The sequence below is a fragment of the Pinus tabuliformis genome, chromosome 9 (assembly GCF_031772625.1).
Source record: "Pinus tabuliformis cultivar Carrire ecotype Pingquan chromosome 9, CPIR1, whole genome shotgun sequence".
Lineage (NCBI taxonomy): Eukaryota > Viridiplantae > Streptophyta > Pinopsida > Pinales > Pinaceae > Pinus > Pinus tabuliformis.
Genome location: NC_142307.1, coordinates 210844569 through 210868929, shown reverse-complemented (window position 1 = coordinate 210868929; position 24361 = coordinate 210844569). Strand labels below are relative to the sequence as shown.

The window sequence follows — 24361 nt, the reverse complement described above, 5'->3', positions numbered from 1 at the left end:
ATGGTGGAAGCTTCAAGGAAAGTTAGATCTCCTGTTTCCAAAGAAGATCTTCACTCGGAGCAAAAAGGATGGAGAATTCGGTTTCTGTCTATTCCTGATGGTTTACCAGACAACCATGGCCGCACCTCCAGCCTCATCGACTTACTTCTTTCTCTGCAAAAGTTAGGCCCGGCGTTGGAGGACCTCCTTACCAGTGCTCATGAAAAATCACCCTCATTTCCACCCATCACGTTCATCATCACAGACCCCTATATGTCCTGCACGGAGGAAGTCGCAAGCAATATGAAAGTGCCCAGGGTTATCTTCTGGCCTCTATGTGCAGCCGCCTCCATTTCTCAACGCTACGCCAGCTTGCTAGCTTCTCAGGGACATATTCCAGCAAATGGTATGTCTCTCCATTTCCACTGTAGAGAGTATAGATTTTCTCAATGCTACATGAACGTTCTGTGTGACTTACTCTTTTTCCTTCTTTTTTACAGTTCAATTATTTATATATATATTAATTTTATAAGTTTTCTTCGGTGAAGTGGAGATATATATATTTTTTTAAATAATTTATAAAAATTTAAGAATGATTGTAAAATACTGATTATGTAACGCTTCAGATTTTATGAAAATACTGATTATGTGACACTCCCTTTTGTGTTTGTTGTCGAGTAAATCATCCATGATATAGAGATATCAGCCATAAATTGAGATAATTAATTATTAAAAATAATATTAATGATATCATTTAATTTTTATTTTTATTTATATATAAATTTTATAAGGATACTAGGGAAACATTTAATTATATTAATTAAATTTTATATTGTATAAATATTTTTAGGTAAACTCAAATTTTATACCGTTATGTCAGAAAAAACTCAAATATCAAAACAATATTTTTCCCATAATTTGTTTTCATTACATTGTTTTTTAAAACCCTTTACGCAAACTTATATCTCGCATTAATTATTTAATGATTTTTTTGAATTAGCACATGTATTGTTTCATTGATAAAAATGTAAGTTAGGTTTTTTATAAAATAAATTAGTGTATTTATAGCTATTAAATGTTTATGGGGTTGTGGATAGACAGTGATCTGGTACTATATTAAAGTATTTTTTGTGAAGGTGTTATGTTAAGATATTCCTTGATGTGAAGGTGTTATGTTAAGGTACTCCTTGATGTAAAGTCATTGGTTCAATTCCTCATCCCATCTGAATGATATATTGGACATAATAAAGAGGCAGTGCCACCAAAATTACGAAAAAAATAACTATTAAATATTAATAAGTATCAAAATACTTACTAATAATATATCTTATATTGTTATGATTAAAACAGATCATTAAAAATAACTAAACTATAATATTATTTAAAATTATCTTTACTATTAATTATAAAAGAAATATAACTCAAACATATTTCAAATTAAAAAAAAAACATATAATAAAATTTTTAATTCACTTACCTCTATTTTATCATGACTCATTTCATAGTTAGTACTCTATCTCACTACCATTAAAAATATTTTATCTCACTACTATTAATTTTTTTTTTAATATATTAAAATTATAATATTCCAAAATAGATACTCTAATAATTACTTTAACATTTTTCTTCTTAAAGAAACTAATTATATATCTTTTTATAAATTGAAAAATGAGTTACAAATTATTGGTTATTACTTGTGTAGTCTTATCCTACACTACAAACTAACGAGAGAGACTACCTCGACAATCCATATATTCTATAATCCAAATATCTAAATTTAAAAATAAGTTACAAATCATTGGTTATTACCCATGTAGTCTTATCCTAGAATACAAACTAATGAGAGAGACTAACTGGAAAATCCATATATTCTATAATCCAATTATCTATGTGTAGTCTTATCCTACACTACAAACTAACGAGAGAGACTATCCGGAAAATCCATATATTCTATAATCCAAATATCTATGTAACTTCTGATTTCAAAGGTTCAAAACAAATTAAAATATGTAAGGTATTGTTAAAATAGACCAGCTTTATATATATTAGACTAGAAAAGATAATTGAATACGATTGTATATAATAAAATCAATGTTGCTTCACATTTATAATTGTCTATATAAATAATATATTCCAGTAAATGGTTTTTTTTTTAAAATGTGTTTCCATATATCATTTATCCATATGAAATGAAATCCAAAATTCCATCCGCAAGATTTAATTACGTGTTATAGATCATGACACGAAACTTACCGAGATGCAATCCCATTCCAAAATATTTAGTGTTAAGTGAAGCAAGTATTTTCAAGATAAAATTTCAACATATTTATCTTAGTTCTAGGAAGCTCGGACATTTAGGGTAGCAAGATATAACTTTAAATTCATGAGTGCATTATCATAAAACCATTGCCCTTAGGAATGTCCATCATCATGCCACGCGGTGAATTTCAGTGCTTACTTAAATGTAGTATTAAGTGATAATTATTAAGTCTTGTCTTTTTTAACATCGTGCTACTGGAAATTATTCTTATGACAACAAGGTGTACATAAGAATTATGACACTAAAGAAATAAGTCAAGGTGTTTATTTTACCACTAATCGTTAAGACATGACAAGGCCAAGGGTAGGGTGAACCAAAATTATCATTTTAGCATTAAATTATAATTGTACCACCAATTTAAACTTTCATAGATAAAAAAATAAGAACAGTTAATAATCCAATATTGGTAGGATAAGAAAGTGTTGAAGTGATTAGGTTGTTTCCTTATGCATGTGAAGTGTTTCATGTGGTGCACATGTAATGAGTGAAGTTGTTTTTCTATCTTAATTTAGTATTTCAAAATTTCCATGAATGTTGATATTTAAGTATGTATTTTTAAGCACAAATTTATAATCAAAATGAATTCAAAATTATCATTATTTAATGTCATGTCAATAGGTGGTTAACAAAACCTATTGATGAAAATAAAGTTTAATTTCATGGAATTATTTTGATTTTTTATAAGATTAATTGAGATGAAATAAACTCTATGAAATATGAAAATTACATTAACAATAGAGAAATGTGCTAGATTTTTTCATAAGATGATGAAATTAAATCAAGATATAAGAATTCATTAGCTAGTTAGAAACTTATGTACATATTTTGTAGCTTCATGATAATCATCAATGAATATTACCCTTAAGAAAAAACTAACATAAAATAATTCAAATACTAATTATCTAATTAAGGTGAGCTCCAAGAATTGAATACAACAATCTAAATCTAAATATTGGTCATGAAACCCTTACATAAAAAAGAAGGGTCGGGAGGACAATAAAATTGAGATGGAAAGAAAATCATAGATATAAGTTAAGTGTCACCATTGGATATGGATTCTTATTTAATTTCTACAAAAGGTGTCATCTAATTTAATGTGTAAGTCCCCACAAATTTTCATTGAGAATAATTGGGAAGCATAACCTAAAGAAACCTAGACTATACAAAATTCATAGAGAGGGTAAACTAATTGTAGATATAGCATAATTATTGCAAACTTGATTAATTATAATATACATATAACGTAGCAATTGAAAACCTTAAGGAATTAAAATTGAATATGAATGCCTAGCTTCATAAAATCACAAAAAAACAAAATAGATATTGATCACACTGTCTTTTCATTATTGACTTTACAATAGTGGTTTATTCAGTGCCTATTTCATACACACTACTCTACTAGTACTAGTATAGAACATTATAATCAAGAGAATAAATAATAAAATAGACCACATAAAGAGAAAGAGAGTCTCCCATTCCATTCAAACCATTAAATATATGAGGGAGGCGCCCTCCTTGTATCGATGGATTCCTCCTCAACATCATATATCAAAACATGTGAGCTACTATGGAACCATGAGCTCACACCGTGTGCAAGGATTAAAAAATGAGTGTAAAACCATGTTTCCAAGTCAAAACCATGGAAAAATCCTCAGATTATTACAAAAAAATCTAAAAAATAAGGCACTCCTCTCATAAGGAGAAACTGATTAACTAATTCCACACGTGTGGTCAAACACATGATAATTTTTGTACAACAATTTCAATAACATCATAATCTTGTTAACTTTTTCTCAATTTTCTATTATAAATTTGGTAATCATGTGTCCATTGTACATCTATGGTGTTAATCTCATGCAGATCAAGGAACTTTGTTAAAATATAACTTCCCTTGGAGTCCATCTCACTCAAAATGTGGCAAAATTATCTAATAATGACCTCTAGCCACCCCAACATGAAAATATTCCTCCAGGTGGCTCATACCTACTATGTATAATGGTATGTATAATATTATTAATGTGAACACATTTATGATGATGTGGCATCATCATTCATTGTGCTTCCATACATCAATCCGATGAAAATTATTGCAATTTATGTTAATATAATCATTTCAAGGTACATAAATCCCGATGTAGATACTTAGATCCCAAGGCATAGTGCACAGATTCTAATAAGATGGATCCTAGTTATATCTCAAAATGAGTCATCAAGTAATTATATTTTAACAATATCATAACATAGTTTAATTATGTAAATTACATAACTTTACCTTAGAGGGACAACCTCACTCCTATTAGATGTGTCAATTCCTAGGACATGAAATAATTAGTATGTACATTAGTTAGTAATAGGTAAAGGTGGTGATTAATTAAAGGAAAAACGTAAAGGAAACCTTTTATTTTGATCCTCAAAGTTAATATTAATTATATAAGGCCTTCTACTAGTTCATCTAGCCTTTTCGACGCAAGAACCCTCATTTTTTGTAGTTATAAGCATTTGAGAGGGAGATTTAATGTAAGTTTACCATCTCAATACCATTCTATTACACATTTTTCATTTCTTGTATGATTTTTTTTAGTCCTTTTATTTAGATATTCATTTTTAGCATAGTAACTTGTTGTTGGGAATTTTTAATGAGGCAACTTCATTATTTTTTCATTTGTAAAATTACATACTTCTCACAAATATATATAATTTTTTTTTGTCTAATTTTGGCTTTTACCTTCTTTCTTGATATTTATTTATTAAACCTTGTTATATGCCAATTTAAAAGCCAGAAATAAGTGAGGACAACATTTTTAATGAATGGGATGATAACGAAAGGGAAAAATGGGAAATTTTTCAATATGATTATGGTATGTGGTACAATACATAACGAAATCTATAATAGATTGTATGATTTGATATTAGTAATGATGAAATTTATATAAAAACAGGTATACCCCTGATGTTGTATGAGACATGATAATAATATTATTACATTGCGGAAGAGTCATTATATCAAACCAAACCTTTATTACATTACATGACAAGTTTAGAAACTAACACAACATATCTAAGCAAGGAATCCACACATAAAGTTGTAGTAGATCAAATAAAAGGATTATGAATGATGTACCATTTGCAAGTTCAAATTTTGTTCTATATGTAATGCATGGGAGTTGATATACCATAGTAAAGTTATATGATAGAAATCATGGATGATATCAGAATAGATGGTCATATGACTAATGGGAGAAATATAAGAACAAGCATGAATCATTAGATTTAAGTAGAAGATATAATCCAAATAGCATCAATGTACCCCTAAGAGTATGGTCCAAAGATGGTTTCCCTTGAGGTGGAAAAATATAGCTCCTACTTTAGGCATGCACTCTCAAATGAAGATTGTGTGGGAACTCAAGAACCTCGCACTAGAAATGTAGCCTACACAAATATAAACTAGGGTAATTGTGACGGACAAGGTGATTTTGTCATCTTAGTTAAACTACTAAAAACTTTAGAGGAATAAATTTTTTAATGATAAAGAATCAAGTATGTACAAAAACATGAAATTGTAATTGTTAAAGAAAAGAAAATACATGGAAAGATAATTATTCCAAGGTAATGAAATAAAATTGAAATAAAATATAATTAAACTAAATATTGTTTAAGTGAAATTATGCTTTCCCAACATACTTGATAGTGAATTGCGTGGCTTATAGGTGAAGTCAAAGGTCCAATGCTATCACTTGATAAATTCATGAATAATTGTATTTTCCCATCTGTTTGTATATAATCCAAAACAAGGACACATTGGAAATCAACTAGCTATTGAGTAGGCATTTGATCACTCCCAAGTTTCGGGAAAAAATAAAATTATGGACATGAATCACAAGGCCCAAATTATACAGTCATTCACTATTATTTCCACCAATTTCATCCATAGAAAGGTCAATTAATCTCCTTTGTACAGTACTTTCAAGTTCGATAATAATAGAAAATTTATAGTTGCGTGCATTTTTGAACAAATGAAACAAACTTGAATACTATCTTATGTGCATTCTCTTAGTGGATGCTTATTTTTACACATGGAACAAAAAATAGAAAATACTTCACTCTTCTCTTCTTTTCTCTTCTGTTAATAGTGCTGGACCTTCCAACATTCAAGGGATCACCCCGTTATGAGGTCCCAACTAGACCTCACACCGTTTGGTGTGGGAGTCCCATTCGGTATGATGGCTCGGTTGCCATTATCTTAAGGATTTGCCTCAACTCTTTCTTGTAATCACAAGAGATTGGCCTACTTTTTCTTCGAGAAGTGAGGTTCGTGTGTCTAATGAGTGTAAGTGTCACTTTCGTCAATGTTTCTTTCACTGTACAAGAAGAGGGTGAGAGTGAGTCCCAAGTCGGCTGGCAGAAGTCCCAACTCTGCTAGGAAAAAATAACACAACAGGATGTGCACAGCTTTCGACGGAGTATTCCATACGAATGCGTAAGTCACAACACACAAGGGAATATAATACATATAACACTCAGTGGATTAATCCACATGAGTGCAATGGTTTCTTAAAACAATTTTTATGTGAAGGGTCTGTCTAATGTTCGGGAGAGTATTCTACATGAGTGAGATAGTGTTAACATCATATACAACACATTTTCATTAATAGATTATGTATTACAACAAGTGAAATAGTTCAAATGTGAAACAAAAGTTAAACAAAATTGTATCACAAGTGTTAAATATCAGTCTTACAATAGTTAGAATACATGTGTGAAAACGTGTTGGCCTGTTAGTAGGCTTCTGAATTAAGAGAAAGTTCCAAGACACCTCGTTACACCATACATCTCTAACCCTGTGTGAGGGGCGTTGGAGCCATTACTTACTCCTCAAAGAAAAGATTACAGACTCTCTTGGCTATGTGGGAGGAGCTGAGGTGAAAAAGTCCTTTGCATGTACAAATGAGGGGGTATTTATAGCCAAGGGTGACACTAACCCTTGTGGCTGTTCGACTACCCTCATGACTGTTCGACTTCCATGAATTTTCGACTTTACATGAATCTTTGTACAACAAGTGGGTCTCTTGGACTTCCACGTTACATTACATTGATAGACAATATGGCCCACAGTAGAGATGTGGATGGCATGACTCATGACATGACTCGACATGATAGTGCTAGTACATTCGTGATGTTGTTGGTGTGCATGTGAAGTTGTAATGCTGTTGGGTGATGGATGTCCTCATGGTGTGTCACAGCTTCACCTCCGCATGGCAAAGTGCATGGACTCTTCGATGGTCGTTGGTTCACTTTGTTATTTCTTTTGCATGTTTCTCCTTGCTTGTATGTTGGAAGGCTTGATATGTTCATCTATTCGAGAAAGGTGCATGTTCATTCGTTCATCTGTCTGTGAGCACATCTTTCATTTTTTCTCATTCGTCCATCCATGAAAACATCTTTGCATGATCATCCATTTGTGAGCACATCGCTTTTCATGCATTATGTATTCATCCATTGGTGAACCTGTCCCTTTGCATGTGCTCCCCTCCGTTCATCCCATTCGTCGTCGCGCCATGTTTGTTTGTGTACATGTTCCTATAGTCACTCATGACGAGAAGACATCAAATTGAAAAACCTCCTAGTCTACCATGATACACGATCATTCCAGGTGCAGGTGACTGGGAGAGGCTAGAAGGTTGCGAGGCAAGATGGAGGCTCAAGGAACTACTGATTGAAACAACACAAGAGTCACTGAGTGATGGAGATGGGAAATCCAGATCGACATTGAATGTCTGCGAGGTCTTGCTCAGCTAGAGGACAAAACTATGTAGTTTTTTAGGGGAACAGTTCAGGTTGCATGTTGGCTAGGCAGGCAAAATCTGTGCAGTTTCCGGAATGAGTGTGTAGTGGGGCTCGATAGCAAAACTACATAATTTTTTGGAGGAATTGGATGGGAGTTTGACAGCCAAAACTACGCAATTCCTAGAGCGAACTAGCAGCTGGTTGTTGGGTCACTGGTATAAGAAACTGCGCAATTCCTGAGGGGAACTGGTAGTCAGCTTCCAGGAGCTTGGAAGCAGAATCTGCGCAATTCCTAGAGGGAACTGGCTGGCATTCTGTTGCTGGGAGCTACTGGCAAGGGAAATTGCACTGATGCTGGGAGGTCAGCCTGTTGATCATCTTTACACAATTTCTAAGATGAGAGGACTGTTGGGAAGAAGAGGGCCTCCTCATGAAAATTGTGCAATTTTCTGCATGAGCAATAGGTCAGTTGTCGGGAGGGCTTGCTGAAAAGAATTGTGAACTTTCCTGAGACAGACAGGGACGGGCATTGGGTGTCTATTCAGCATATCTGCACAATTTTCTTAGCCAGCAGAGTGGGAAATGCTCGCAGCCTCTATGCAACTTTTCAAGGGAGTCAGTCCCCATGTAGCCGTTGGGTCAAACTCTACGCTTGACCAACATGGAGACTGATTGATTCTCTTGTGGGAAGTGCAACTTGAAATGACTTGCTTGGTGCTTTTGCATTGTTCTGGGTGAAAATCGATCAAGTTGATGGCAGGGTGATGGTTTGGCTGTGAGAGGGGAGTCTGGTCATCAGAACTTCAGCGAAATGACTAAGTGTGTGAACGAGTGAAAGATGCATATGTGATCTTGCAAACACACACTTGCATGACTCGACGACGAGATGACTCAAACCATCCAGGCACACATGTAAAACATGACTGACCGACAATGTAAGCGACAAGCGTGACACTTGTGATTGATCGTTGGTTTACTGTGACAACGCTTGTGTGACAGTCAATGTGACTCTATGTGTGAGTATGACAGATGTTTTCATAGTGTCCACAACAAGTACACATGAAGCGAAGACTTTGAGCATAACTAGAACATGGTCGCAAGCATGAATTTTACATCAACATGCAAGACTTGGTGAAATGAACAAGCAAGGAATATGTGACAACTCACAGGAACTCATAGAGTGAACCCGAGTTTGTGCAGTTATAAAGTGAAAATCACAAGGGAGGCTCCGAAATTGGGTGTCGACCAAAATTTTGGAGGGTGGTTGTAGCTGCTACAACACTTGGCGACACACTGGTAGAATTCCATGTTCTTTGTTTTGGTTCATTGACAACCTAGAGCGTTGGTCTTTTGGGGAGTATTGAATCATTGTGCAGGTTACTTCGGCTTCCCCATTTACCCCATGGACATATATGGTCCACCTTTTTCCAACTTAGTCAAACACAATCAAAAGTTTAGCTTGATCACAGTGTTTCGAATTCTTGAAGGGTAGTTTAGTTCACTAGTTGAATATTTTCAGAGTATAAGTTTCCATCTCTAGTGTTGCTCTGCTGCCAGCAGGCCTCGACAGTACCCCGATGAAGTCACACAAGAACACACACAATGCTCCACTGCCAGCAAGCCTAGTCAATACCTCGGTGGAGTTTTAGGCTTCACCTCTCTACATGGGAAGCCTTTCTCTTCTTTCACCTTTCTACTTTTTAAGAGGACTGTGCATAGGCACTGGTTTATTTTCTATGGTAGAAGAGGGATCCCAACTTATTGAGAGCAGAAGAGGCTATTCCTTTAGAGAAGCATGTAAGACCTCTAACATAGGTTTTCTCGTTTATATTTTCCCCTTATCTGTTTCTACTAGTTGGATGAGCTTCAACACACATAGCAGAAGGCCAAGGCATCCCAGTGTTGGCACAGGCTTGTGGTTGGACCAAAACTTCCCTTGTAGACGACTCGTATTTTTTTTCAAGACTTCATCGGCCAAAGGTTGTAACCCAGCACAGAGAAGATGGACACAATATTGGCCAAGTGCTGCAATGTCACAAGTCTCTTCATATTTTAGCCACATGCTCTATTTAAAATCAAGAACATAGTAGTTGGCATAACTTATTTCTAAAACAAAAATAGTAATATATCAAGCAAAGAAAACAAATGAAAAAAAAATAGTAATCATAACAAACAAAGTAAAAACAAATATAGTAAGCAAAGCAAACAAGATGAAAACAAAAAGCAGCAAGCATACTATGTCAATGGCAGGGGCACGACCCGGCCTACTGGAAGTGACGCTGGAGATATTGTCCATTCACAGGAAGGTTGTCAACCCTCCTGCCAAGTGATTGCAGACAGCATGTGTGTGTGCCAAGTTTGTGTCATGGACCAGTATAAGTCCATCGGGCTCCACTACCGTAACCTGGTGGTATTCCAAAAGATCTTTAAGTGAAGACGACACCACTGCTTCAGATACTGTGTGCAACATAGGCTCAGATGAGGGAACGGGGTAGTTGATTTTATTTCAGGAGCAGTTCATGTTCCTGAAATCAATGCATAAGAGGATTTCCCTGGATTTCTTACGTGCTGAATTTAAATTAGAAACCCAAGTATGATGACAAACGTTGAAAGTAATCCAATCATCCAAAATATTAGTCAATTTTTTATGTATAGGGAGTTCAAATGACATATGTGGTTTACTTGGTCTTTGCTTCAAAGGCTTTGCTACTCCTTAACATGGAATCCTGTGTTGGATTTCTCACGTGTAGTGTGTACTCACATCATCATCTGCCCATGTAGACATATCTCGGTACTGTTTGATCAAGTGGTCAAAGACTTGTCGTTGTTATGGTGTGTACTTTGTATCGAGACTAGCTATTTTTGGATCATGATTAGTTCCCAAGTTTCTCGGTTCGTTCATAGTGGTGGATCTGTGGGTTTTGTTGTTTCTTAGCCCTCAACAGAAATTCTGCAAATCATAGAGCTGGTTGAGGGAAATTGCACCCTTGGAGGTTTGGTTGCCTTTCTTGGCCTTAGCTGCATTTTTCAAGGGTTGCTTGTGCTTACCTTCATCAATTGTTATGTCCTTGGAATCATCAAGATTGTCCACGGCGTGTAGTATGACTTTGAGTGTGACCACGTTGATGTTGATGGTCCTTTGTAAGCTCAACACGAATGCTTCATACTCAGCAATGTTGTTTGTGCACTCGAACTTCAAGTAGCTTGAAATCATGCACTTTTTGTTATTTTTAGCGACTGAGATATGCCTGGTCATTGAGCCATCATGTGTCTTTGATTCGTCACAATCCATGGCCCACAACTTGTCTGTACACGGACTATTTGGCATGCTAGTACTGTTGTTGCTATTGTTGCTACCGCTACTTCTACTATTGGTACAATGCACTGTACATGTTTCATTACCATTAGTTGGGCAAGGAAGGAGTCCTAACTACATGTCTGGTGGGGTTGGAGCTGGCCGTGCAGGATAACACCCCAATGTTGTTTCTAGGAGGTAGTTGCCAAACATGAGTTCTGCAAAGGCCAATGGTTCATTCTCACTATTAAGGGGGGTAACATTGTGCTTCATATACCTCTCAGACAATACCCATATTTCATTGCAGTTTACCTTGTGCGGAAGCCACATGTCAGACGAGTCTATAGCAAAATATTCTTCTAGCTTGCTGGACCATTCTCCGCTAAGTAGTAGACTGTATGCTTCTAGTATGTCCACAATAACTATGTTGATGCATTGGTTGACTCCACTGTCATGAGATAGGTGTATGATCACATCTCACAGTTCACCAATGGATGGTACCAATGTTTGACCAAGTTGGATGATTCACGCGGATGTTTCACTCCATTGTGCATTGATCTACTTTGCAATGGAGAGTGGCATGACGTTTGTGGCCGTGCCAGAATTAACCAAGCAATTGTGAACATTGTAGTTAAATATTTAAAAGGATAGTAGGAATGGAGGGAAACCTGAGTTTGCTTCTTCCATCCAGAGCATGTTGAGCATAGTAGAAAGCATTATGGGAGGTGTTCATTCTCCCTTGTTGGTAAAGGTTGCACTGTTCGTTGTTGTCTATCCCAATGCATGCAGCAAGATGTCTCACTGACTCTGGATCTTAGCTAAATCGAACAAACTGATTTTCTCCTAATTTTTGTTCATGTCATCAACAATGTTGTAGTCTATAGGTGGTAGACTCACGGAGGTGTTCGAGGTAGAACAGATGTTCGTGTTGTCCAACAGAGTGTTCTATAGTTTGCTTCTCATGGATATATTTGTTGGAAATAATACTGAGAGGGGGGGGGTGAATCAGTATTTTCTAATCTGTAAAACTTTTCATTTCCATACTTAGATACATATATGCTACTTCAGTTAATTGAACCCCTATGTATACGCAACTGTGTCTAGAGCAACTAGCGTATATACAGAATACTTATGATTCAGTTAATCCATTAAATGTGAGTATTTAGTTAGGCATCAGATCTTCATTAACCATATGAATAGTAAGCAAGTGCAGTAAACAAAATAGATCATCACACACAAGAAGCACACATGAACACCAAGAAATAAGGTGGAAACCCAATGTGGGTTAAAACCACCTGCTGCAAGTCGTCTCTATCTTTCCTTAATAAGAAACTTCAGTTTACAATCTTTTGTACTGGTGTAGCCTTATACCAGTACGCAAGCTACAACCTGCAGAGGGCTACAACCCTCTCTCATTTTCCAGACTCTTCTAGATGGGAGCTACAACACCCTTGGCTCTTGTACTATCCGATCCATTTACTAGTACGTAGGTGCCTGCCTACAGAATGCTCCAATCTTCACTCGTTCTACAGCTGCTACTGGAAGGGAGCTTCTACCCCCTTTGACTCTTGTACTAGCTGTAGTACTAGCACGTAGGCATCGGCTTACAATCTTCTCACCTCCGGGTACCACGTTTCATAAATTTTCAGACTGGATACTCTTGAAGCACAACACATAATCTGAAGGCCACGTTTCATCAAATTTTCATATTGGACCCATAACTATCATTGAAGCTCAAAACCAATCACTACTAACATCATCAATCTCTAAATCACTGAAACACTGAAACCCTGTCAATAACACAGTCACCAGAATACAGAGTAGAACTCTGCAATAACAATCAAAACCAACTGTAGCATCAAAATCATGCATCAGAGTACATACGCTACTTGGAAGTGCCTAACCAGCGTGTATACACAACTTCACCAAGGCGAACCAGTGTATATGTCATTAATTACTTCTTTATAACTTCGCTGCACTTCTTGACTTCAGACATAACCAGATCATTACATATACAAGGATAATATATGTGTTAGGACCCAAATCTAGTCCATCAGATCTCATAAATATGAGTCATTATGATCCTGATCCAATAATAGTTCTCATCCATCAATACTGAAGCTAAACACAATCAACCAAACAAGATATGCAGAATATTGACGCCTTTAAACTATCATCAGAACCTCTCAACAACCAGAACCACCTGTAACTTCAAATATCATAACTCAAAAGGTATACGCTACTACACCAAAGTGAACCCGCGTACAGATCTATAAATATTCAATCATGACTTGCAGTGATTACAAACTTAAGTTATACCCAGTTTAGATCATTGCATGCGTCAGTATACAGATCTAGAATAAACATAATCAATCATATAGAGATAGTTCATTTCAAACCATTTGACCCTGATCTATCCTTAGATCTTGTTCTCCATCCACCGGTGAGATCCCTTCTTAGCTCAGATCGAGCAATGCATCATAAATCCATAACCTGCATACTAGATCTCATACTTCCTCAGATATTCAAGACTTTTTGGATGCCCTTGCCTAATGATCTTCTTCTCCTTTTATAGTCTTAGGCCTTGCTCAATACCACGGTCCAAAACCATAATAAATCAATACCAAGAGCCCAATACTTGGGATCAACACACTTGTCGAGATACCATGGTCCAAAACCATAGGTTCAAATACCGAGGACTAACTACGACGGACCAAAAGTAAGCTTTTCGACATGTACGTGCTTTTTGGTGCATGAAACTGCGCGTATACCCTATTTGGTATATATCGAACCTGCGTATATGTGACATGGTATATAGTGAACCTGTGTGTATACCCTACTTGGTATATAGCGAACCTGAGTATACGCGACTTGGTATATAGAGAACCTGCGTGTATACCCTACTTGGTATATAGTGAACTTGCGTATATACTCTTCTTTCTTCATTCTTTGTAGTCTGATCATCAATTATTTTCTACTGACCTTCTGCATTATGATTTGTCATCTGTGTGATTTGCCATCAAGGACAACACTAGTCTCATAATGCCAACAATCTCCCCCTTTGGACTTGATGGCAAAGCTAACTTGTCACACTTAGATCTATCATTTGATTCCTTTGAGTTGTCCTGCATCCCATGCATTCAATCACATCTGATATCTCTTCTATAGATTCATCTAGTTATATGTAAGTGAGATGATCTTCTATGAGAGGGTTGCCATCAAGTACAACACATGCATCATAATGCCAACAATCTCCCCCTTTGGACTTGATGGCAACAACACCAAATCACTCTCCCCCTTTGACATCAAAGGCAAAGGGTGGACCAAGATGTTTTCTTTTTTTGATAAACATTCTGTTGTCCATACTCCCCCTGAGTACCTGCTGAAATCTCCAAATGTGCTCCCCCTTTGTATATGCCAAAGTGTACCAATCTGTCCATGCTCCCCCTCAGTACATGCCGAGTCTCTGTACTGCTGAAGTGTGTTGTTCATGCTCTTCCTAACTGTAGGAAAGATCTGCAAAAAGATGTTCTTCAAGAAGAATCATGACTTATACACCATAAGAGACCTTCCTATCACCACAAGACTCAATACATACATCCATTTCCCAACCACGTGGGGATATACTAGAATTGACTCATCCACCCAACCAAGTGGGGATACATCAAAAGTTTACACATGATAAAGCAATAACATTACATCTTCATCCCAGGCATAGTGGGGAAACCAATATAGGCCGTTACATGACCTTGACACCATGAAAGAGATATCACAAAAGAGATATATGACCGAAAAAATGAAAGTCACCAATAACTGATATCGCCAGCATCTGTCAATCACCATTCAGATCTGCAACCAAGAGATCCTTCTGTTCCCTCTGCCTTTGTTTCACCTGAAACCGACAACAACTGTGAACTAGAACCAAAAGCTTCTAAGATAATGCCAACAATGCATCATTGGCAGTTTATCTGCTCCCCCTGAACCTGTGCCAGAAGGTCTCTGTCGGACCCATATCAGAATATTCTCATTCTGAGTTTGACCCACTGATTTCCTTCAAATGATCATATACACGACTTTATCCACATAAACAGGCGTATATACGGGATAGTCCTTATGAAACTCGCGTACAACCATTTCCATATCAGCAACCTATAAATGTCCTGTAACAAGGTATATCTGAACATAGATGTCAACTCCTCCTTTTAAACATCATCATGAAATAATTCACATTATATGTGAAACCACCATAGCCATTACATCAACATCAAGATCTACATGATCCAAGTATCATTACTTGGGAACATCTGCATCAATCAACATATGTAAGTATCAACCTATCATCATATAGATAAGAACTCATCATCATGTCTCCAAAAAAGCAACTTTGAGTAGTTATCCATGTATCAGCACTATGTATCTTGACAAAACTTCTTGATATCATCAACAACAATGATCCTTATCCACAAGAGTGCCTGCATCATAATTGTATGATCTTTATGACGACAACAACATATGAGTGACTTATCATCAAGAGAGGAAGATGTGTATTCAAGATTTGTACTTCTCCTTGTGAAGATCACCATGTAAGCACCATATATGCATCATCAAAGAGTCAACCATAAATCTGATCTGAGCATCAACTATGTAACCCCAAAAATCATATGAGATTTTATCACGGAATACTCATAACCACATCATAGCAAGATATATCATTTAGCCATATAAGCATCATCACCAAGGATTATTAACCATAATGCCAACAATGAATTATTAAAGGCATATGGTCCCTCTCAACCTGAGCCATCTATTTACTGTTAGATCTGGTCATGCATATATCAGCAATAAGCTTCAAGACATCACCATCATCAAGTTAGGATCAAACCCTTCTAAACATCTTACAAGTATCAAGACATTTCCACACCTCCTCAGCAGACTGTAAACATTATCAAACAGAGAAAATAATGGACTGAAACATAACAAATCCTTTTCCTGAAACTGTCCCTACTGAATTTTCTTCAGACAATCATATACACGACTGTGACACAACCAACTCGCGTATATACGTGACTTCCCTTTATTGAACTTGCATATGAGATTCAAGACATTGAAGTTTTATACTTTCAGCTCCCTCTGAGTTTGTTATGTCTATGTTGTGCTGTGTCTGAGTACATTGTGCTGTGCAACATCTTTCTAACTGTACTTCCTTCTTCTTCCATATCTTCAAGTGTGATGTTGTTTTCTCCTTTTGGTGTGATGTCCATCTTTTGTTCCTGCATTCCTTTGCTATATGTACAAGCTTGTTACATGCATAAAATCTTACATGTTTCATATTCCTCCTGTAGCAATCAGCAGCTCTGTGACCAAACATATTGCAAGAAAAACAATATCCATTGAAGTACCTGGAATGTGATGATCTTTCTGTGTGATGATCTTGAACCATCCTTCTTCTGCATCTAGCTGAAACATGTCCAAGACTATGACATTCAATATTATTCATCTGAGTAAATGGCCGACCATATTTAGGAGTAAGATATTTTCTTTGAAGAATCTCTTTCCTTGATTGTTGATGAGGTTGAGCTCTCATCTCCTTGATGATCATTTTAGATTTCTCTTTAGAGTTCCTTGCCTCTCCTTGTGAACTAGATTCAGCTTCAACAGATTCATGAAAAACAAGACCAGTCTTGATAGCAGGAGACCTTTGACTACTAAGAATATCATCCAAGGCTTTAGTACTATCTTGAAATCGTAATAGTTTATAATTTTCTTGTCATTTATCTTTCAAGATATTTACCTCAACTTGAACTTGTTCCTCCTTTTCTAGACATTGCTTCTTCATGTCTTCTTCAGCTTTCCTTCCTTCTTCCAACTGATGCCTTAGTTTGAGAATCTCATTTTCTTGTTCTTCATTCAGATCCTGCTACATTTGATGAATTCTGAAGGCACATTCCAGTTGATATTTTAAGCTGATATCTTCGTTTACCTGTTTTTCAATAGCTTGGAGTAGATCTTTATTCTGCTTCTTTGATTCTTCAAGATCTTCCTTTAGCGAGTGGATCGTGGCTTCAAGACTTTCATAGTAACTGGATCTATCTCTGAGTTTCTTGATGGTTGTGCTTCTTTCATTGACTTCATCTCTTAATGATGTCACTTCACCCTGCAACTTTTGACATTGATTTTCCTTGTCCTTGAGTAAATTTCTTACCTTGTTTCCTTCCACTGATTGAGCTTTTAGTTTGGTAACTTCTTCTTTGAAAGAACATTCCCTTTTTTTCAATAGATCTTGTTGATCTTTAATTTTGTCTGTAAGCCTTCTAAATACTGCCTCTATTTGATACTTTTCTTGCTCACCCATAAAAGCAAATTTAGTTGCTTCACTATCACTCTCATCTTTTCCAAATGGATAGATAGCTGGAACATCAGAGGATAGCAAATTCATACCTGATAGTTCATCTTCATTCTGAAATGATTCTGAGTCTGATTCTGAATCTGAAGAGCTTCTTATACCTAATCCCCAATCGATTCTCCCACTGTCATAGTTCTTCTGAGATTTCTTCTTCTTCTTAGGTGCTTTCTTCTTAAGCTTCTTTCCCATAGTTCCACGGATCTCCTTCAAGCGATCAAGCTTCTACCAAAGGACCTGCTCTAATACCAATTGTTGGAAATAATACTGAGAGGGGGGGGGCTGAATCAGTATTATCTAATCAGTAAAACTTTTCATTTCCATACTTAGATACATATATGCTACTTCAGTTAAGTGAACCCATGTGTATACGCGACTGTGTCTAAAGCAACTAGCGTATATATAGAATACTTATGATTCAGTTAATCCATTAAATGTGAGTCTTTAGCTAGGCATCAAATCTTCATTAACCATATGAACAGTAAGCAAGTTCAGTAAACAAAATAGATCATCACACACAAGAAGCACACATGAACACCATGATATAAGGTGGAAACCCAATGTGGGTGAAAACCACCTGCTGCAAGTCGTCTCTATCTTTCCTTAATAAGAAACTTCAGTTTACAATCTTTTGTACTGGTGTAGCCTTATACCAGTACGAAGGCTACAACCTGTAGAGGGATACAACCCTCTCTCGTTTTCCAGACTCTTCTGGATGGGAATTACAACCCCTTTGGCTCTTGTACTAGCCGATCCATTTACTAGTACGTAGGTGCCTGCCTACAGAATGCTCCAATCTTCACTCCTTCTCTAGCTGTTACTGGAAGGGAGCTTCTACCCCCTTTGACTCTTGTACTAGCTGTAGTACTAGCACGTAGGTGTCGGCTTACAATCTTCTCACCTCCGGGTACCACGTTTCATAAATTTTCAGACTGGATACTCCTGAAGCACAACACATAATCTGAAGGCCATGTTTCATCAAATTTTCATACTGGACCCATAACTATCATTGAAGCTCAAAACCAATCACTACTAACATCATCAATCTCTGAATCACTGAAACACTGAAACCCTGTCAATAACACAGTCACCATAATACTGAGCATAACTCTGCAATAACAATCAAAACCAACTGTACCATCAAAATCATGCATCAGAGTGCATACGCTACTTGGAAGTGCCTAACTAGCGTGTATACGCAAGTTCACCAAGGTGAACCAGCGTATATGTCATTAATTAATTCTTTATAACTTCGATGCACTTCCTGACTTCAGAGATAACCAAATCATTACATATACAAGGATAATATATGTGTTAGGACCCAAATCTAGTCCATTAGATCTCATAAATATGAGTCATTATGATCCTGATCCAATATTAGTTCTCATCCATCAATACTGAAGCTAAACACAATCAACCAAACAAGATATGCAGAATATTGACGCCTTTAAACTATCATCAGAACCATTCAACAACCAGAACCACCTGTAACTCCAAATATCATAGCTCAAAAGGTATACGCTGCTACATTGAACTCAACCTGCGTACATACATGCTTACACCAAAGTCAACCCGCGTACAGATCTATAAATATTCAATCATGACTTGCAGCGATTACAAACTTAAGTTATACCCAGTTCAGATCATTGTATGCGTCAGTATACAGATCTAGAATAAACATAATCAATCATATAGAGATAGTTCATTTCAAACCATTTGATCCCGATCTATCCTTAGATCTTGTTCTCCATCCATCGGTGATATCCCTCCTTAGCTCAGATCAAGCAATGCATCATCAATCCCTAACCTACATACTAGATCTCATACTTCCTCAGATATTCAAGACTTTTCGGATGCCCTTGCCTAATGATCTTCTTCTCCTTTTATAGTCTTAGGCCTTGCTCAATACCACGGTCCAAAACCATAATAAATCAATACCAAGAGCCCAATACTTGGGATCAACACACTTGTCGAGATACCATGGTCCAAAACCATAGGTTCAAATACCGAGGACTAACTACCACTGACCAAAAGTAAGCTTTTTGACATGTACGCGCTTTTCGGTGCATGAAACTGCGTGTATACCATACTTGGTATATATCGAACCTGCGTATACGCGACATGGTATATAGTGAACCTGTGTGTATACCCTACTTGGTATATAGCGAACTTGAGTATACGCGACTTGGTATATAGAGAACCTGCGTGTATACCCTACTTGGTATATAGTGAACCTGCATATATACTCTTCTTTCTTCATTCTTTGTAGTCTGATCATCAGTTCTTTGCTACTGACCTTCTGCATTATGATTTGTCATCTATGTGATTTTCCATCAAGGAAAACACTAGTCTCATAATGCCAACAATATTCTTGTTCGCCGCTATCTTCCGGGACTTGTTTTGTGTTTTCTGCTTAGGGGCGGCTGGTGGATCAGCCTTCCTCATCAGGAGTCTCATTTTCTCTTCTGCTTCCCCAAGTGTAAGCGGAGCCCCTTTACTCCTAAGATTGTAACGATCAATTTGATTTTGGAGCTGCTTCTCAGTGTTCATCTTTGGAATTACTTGTGAGTGCTAATACACATCCGCCACATGTTCAAAACTTGTTGATCAGTTCAAACTCTTTGTCGTCATCATTGTCTTCCCGCTGCTCCTGCATACCATTTTCTGCATCGAGTGTATTATTTCATATAGAGTTTGCGACTTGCTTCCAGTCCGAACAAGAGTTCTTGGGGTGATGTTCTTCGTGGAATGAGAAGAACTTGGGATTTGTGCACTTTTCGATCTGGAACACAAGTTTCTGTGTAGTTTTTGGTGTGAACCAGTTGATGCCTAATGAGATGCTTGCCCGCCCCTACGTGGGTGGATGGCTACCTGCATATGTGTTCGTTTTCGTTGTTTGAGCTTGAACACTTCTGTGGTCAAGTTTTTGACGAGGCGAGTGAGGGTTTCAATATCGGTTGCTTCCTTGTCTCTACCCTTGCTTGCCATCGCTTGGGACTTCCTACTCACATCTTTGGATTCCTTTGTTGGTTCATCATCCATGATGACTTAAATTGCATGTAGGTCTTTTTCAACAATGATAGCCTCTTCACAACTTTCTTAGAGTGTTGGTTTCGATGCTCATTTGACGAACTGCGCAATGTTGGTCGGCAGTACGGACGTGTAGTAATCAACAATGATGGAGTCAAGAGGTTTAGTGTCTGATACAAACTTGTTCAATATGTGTGTAAACCTCTGATTGAAGTCTTTTACTTTTTATTTTCTCTCCATCTTCAGGCTTCCCAATTCTTTGAGTATCATGGTTGGGGTCTTGTCATCAATAAACTTTTCAAGGAACATGTTTTTGAATGCACCCTAGTTTTGTATAGAGTTCGGTGGAAGGCTATGATACCATGAATTTGCGTGACCATCCAAGGTACATGGAAACAATATACATGCTACGTCCTCATACCGTACCTCAAGGTTCTGCAGCTGCAGGTTTATGTTGTCCAAGTGATCTTCAACCTTCATCATGTTGTCAGGGCTAAACTTGATGTTCATCCTCTACGCTCACTTCAGCATCTTGTGTAGAATAGCTGGGAGAGCCAAGGGTCCCTGAGTCATCCATTCCAGATTTGGATCAACCATCTCTTCTTCTTCTTCATCCTCCTCCTCTCTTTCAAAATCTAATGGTTCCATCCCTAAGTCCATGGGTTCGTCTCTGCCTTGGCCTCCTCCCCTGCCTTCCCCTCCATCCCCTGTACTGGAGAATGATCTCAAGATCACAAGAGTGTGTTTTTCGCCTTGCCAGAAGACCGAAGGTTCCTCTATGTCTTCAATAGCTTCTGCCAGACCTTCATGTATGGGAAGGACTACTTCTTCCTCCGATGACACAATGACTCCCATAGGAGTGGCTTTTGGATTTCTTGATGCATATGGAAGATGTTTTATGCCTAGGATTAGTTCGACTGCTTTCGCAAACTAGTGAGTGATGAGATGGACGGAGTGAAGTTGATGATACAGAATCTCGTGTTCAATCCTTGGAGGTGAGGAGTAACCAACTGCAGAGTCACATGTAGGTGAGAGGAAGTGCGAGTTACTACCTTCACCAGATGGTTGATGAATGAGTGTGAGAGAATGTTCAACCATATACAATTGGTTTCCTTCCTTCTAGCACCAGAAATGTAGACGGTGCTTGTCCCTCCAACATTCAGGGGATCACCCTGGTATGAAGTCCCAACTCAACCTCACATTGTTTGGTGTAGGATTCCCATCCTATATGATGCCCTGGTTGCCATTATCTTAAGGATTTGCCTCAACTCTTGCTTGTCAGCACAGGAGAGTTGTCTGCTTTGTCTTCGAGAAGTGAGGTTCGCGTGCCTAGTGAGTGTAAGTGTCACTTGTGTCAATGGTTCTTTCACTCTAGAGGAAGAAGTTGAGAGTGAGTCCCAAGTTATTTGGGAGAAATCCCAACTTTGCTAGGAACACAGAGCATAACACGAGGTGCACAACATCTGGCAGAGCAGTCCACACGGATGCGGTAGTCACAACACACAAGGGAAGATAGCACATATAACACTAAGTGGATGTCCACATGAGTGAAACGGTTGTTTACAACCAGTTTTATGTGAAAGGTCTGTCTGATGCCTGGGAGAGTAGTCTACACAGGCGAGACAACGTTAACAACATATGCAACACATTTTCATTAATAGATTATGTATTACAACAAGTGAAATAGTTCAAATGTGAAACACAAGTTAAAGCAACATGCATCACAAGTGTTAAAGATTAGTCTTACAACAATTACAATACATGTGTGAAAATGTGATGACCTGTTAGCAAGCTTCTGAATTAAGAGAAAGTTCCAAGACACCTCGTTACGCCATACATCACTAACCTCATGTGAGAAGCGTTGGAGCCACTACTTACTCCTCAAAGAAAAGAAAAGATTACAAACTCTCTTGGCTATGTGGGAGGAGCTGAGGTGAAAAACTCCTTTGCATGTACAAATGAGGGGGTATTTATAGCCAAGGGTGATACTAACCCTTGTGGTTGTCGACTTCCCTCATGACTGTTTGACTTCCATGACTTTTCGAGTTTACATGACTCTTTGTACAATAAGTGAGTCTCTTGGACTTCCATGTTTCATTACATTCATAGACAATATGACCCAAAGTAGAGATGTGGATGACATGACTCACGACATGACTCGACATGAAAGCGGTGGTACATTCATGCTACTGCTGGTGTGCATGTCGCGCTGCAGTGGTGCTGGGTGATGGATGTCGTCATGGTGTGCTATAGCTTCACCTCTGCATGGAAAAGTGCATAAAGTCTTCGATGGTCGTTGGTTTTCATTAATGTTGCTTTTTCACGTTGCTCTTTGCTTGTATGTTAGAAGGCTTGATAGGTTTGTCTATTCGTGAAAGATGCATGTTCATTCATTTGTCCGTCTGTGAGTGCATCTTGCATGTTTGAACATCCGTCTATCTGCAAAGACATATTTTCATGATCGTCCATTCGCAAGCACATCCCTTTGTATGCATCGTTTGTTCATTTGTTGGTGAACCTTTCCCTTTGCATGTTCTCCCCTTCGTTCATCCCATTCGTCATCATGCCATGTTTTTTTTTGTACCTATTCCTATAGTCACTCATGAAGAGATGACATCAAATCCAAAAACCTCCTAGTATACCATGATACATGATCATTTTGGATGCAGGTGACTAGGAGATGCGAGAAGGTTGCGAGGCAGGATGGAGGCTTAGGGAACTATTGATGACAACAGTGTAAGAGTCACTGGGTGATGGAAATGGGAAATCCAGATCAACATTGATTGTTTGCAAGGTCTGGCCTGACTAGAGGACAAAACTTCTCAGTTTTTGAGGGGAAGAGTCTTGGCTATAGGAAGGCTGGGCAGGTAAAATTTGCATAGTTTCTGGAATGAGCGGGCAGTAGGTTTTGGCAGCAAAACTGCACAATTTTTTGGAGGAATTAGCCAAGAGCTTGGCATCCAAATCATCACAATTCCTAGAAGGAACTGGCAGCTGGCTACTAGGTCACTAGTAGTAAGAACTGCGTAATTCCTGAGGGGAATTATTAGTCAGCTGCCATGAGCTTGGTAGTAGAAACTGCACAATTCCTAGAGGGAACTGGCAGTTTGATGCTAGGAGCTGTTGACAAGGGAAATTGCACTGATGCTAGGAGGTCAGCTTGTCGATCATATCAGCACAATTTCTGAGTTGAGCAGACTGCTGGGTAGCAGAGGGACTTCTCATGAGAACACTGCAAATTTCTGGATGAGCAGCTGGTCGACTGTCGGGAGGGCTGGCTAGAAAAGTTGAGCAATTTCTTGAGAGAGACAGGGACGAGCACTGGTGTCTGTCTGACCTATATGTGCAATTTTCTTAGTTAGTAGAGCAGGTAATGCTCGCAGCCTCTGCCTAATTTTCCAGGGATGTCAGTCCGAGGGTGGATGTCGGGTCAAACTCTCTCGCTAACCAACATGGATAGTGATTGGTTTTCTTGAGGGAAGTGCAGCTTGAAATGGCTTACTTGGTGCTTCTGCGCTGTTCTAGGTGAAAATCAATTGATCGATGGTGTAGT

At 37.8% G+C, this 24361-nt stretch overlaps 1 protein-coding gene across 1 annotated transcript; it reads left to right on the top strand.

Moving 5' to 3' along the window:
* LOC149147894 (UDP-glycosyltransferase 76D1-like) lies at nucleotides 1-24166 on the top strand. Its single transcript, XM_089441999.1, has 2 exons — nucleotides 1-385; nucleotides 24063-24166. Exons 1-2 carry the CDS (start codon nucleotides 1-3, stop codon nucleotides 24164-24166), a joined length of 489 nt encoding a protein of 162 aa, XP_089298125.1.
* Nucleotides 24167-24361: the final 195 nt, after the last annotated feature.

Coding starts and splice junctions, on each gene's coding strand:
- LOC149147894 (XM_089441999.1), top strand. CDS start 1: ATGGTGGAAGCTTCAAGGAAAGTTAGATCTCCTGTTTCCAAAGAAGAT. Junction 386..24,062: donor GGGACATATTCCAGCAAATG/GTATGTCTCTCC, acceptor CTGGATGAGCAG/CTGGTCGACTGTCGGGAGGG.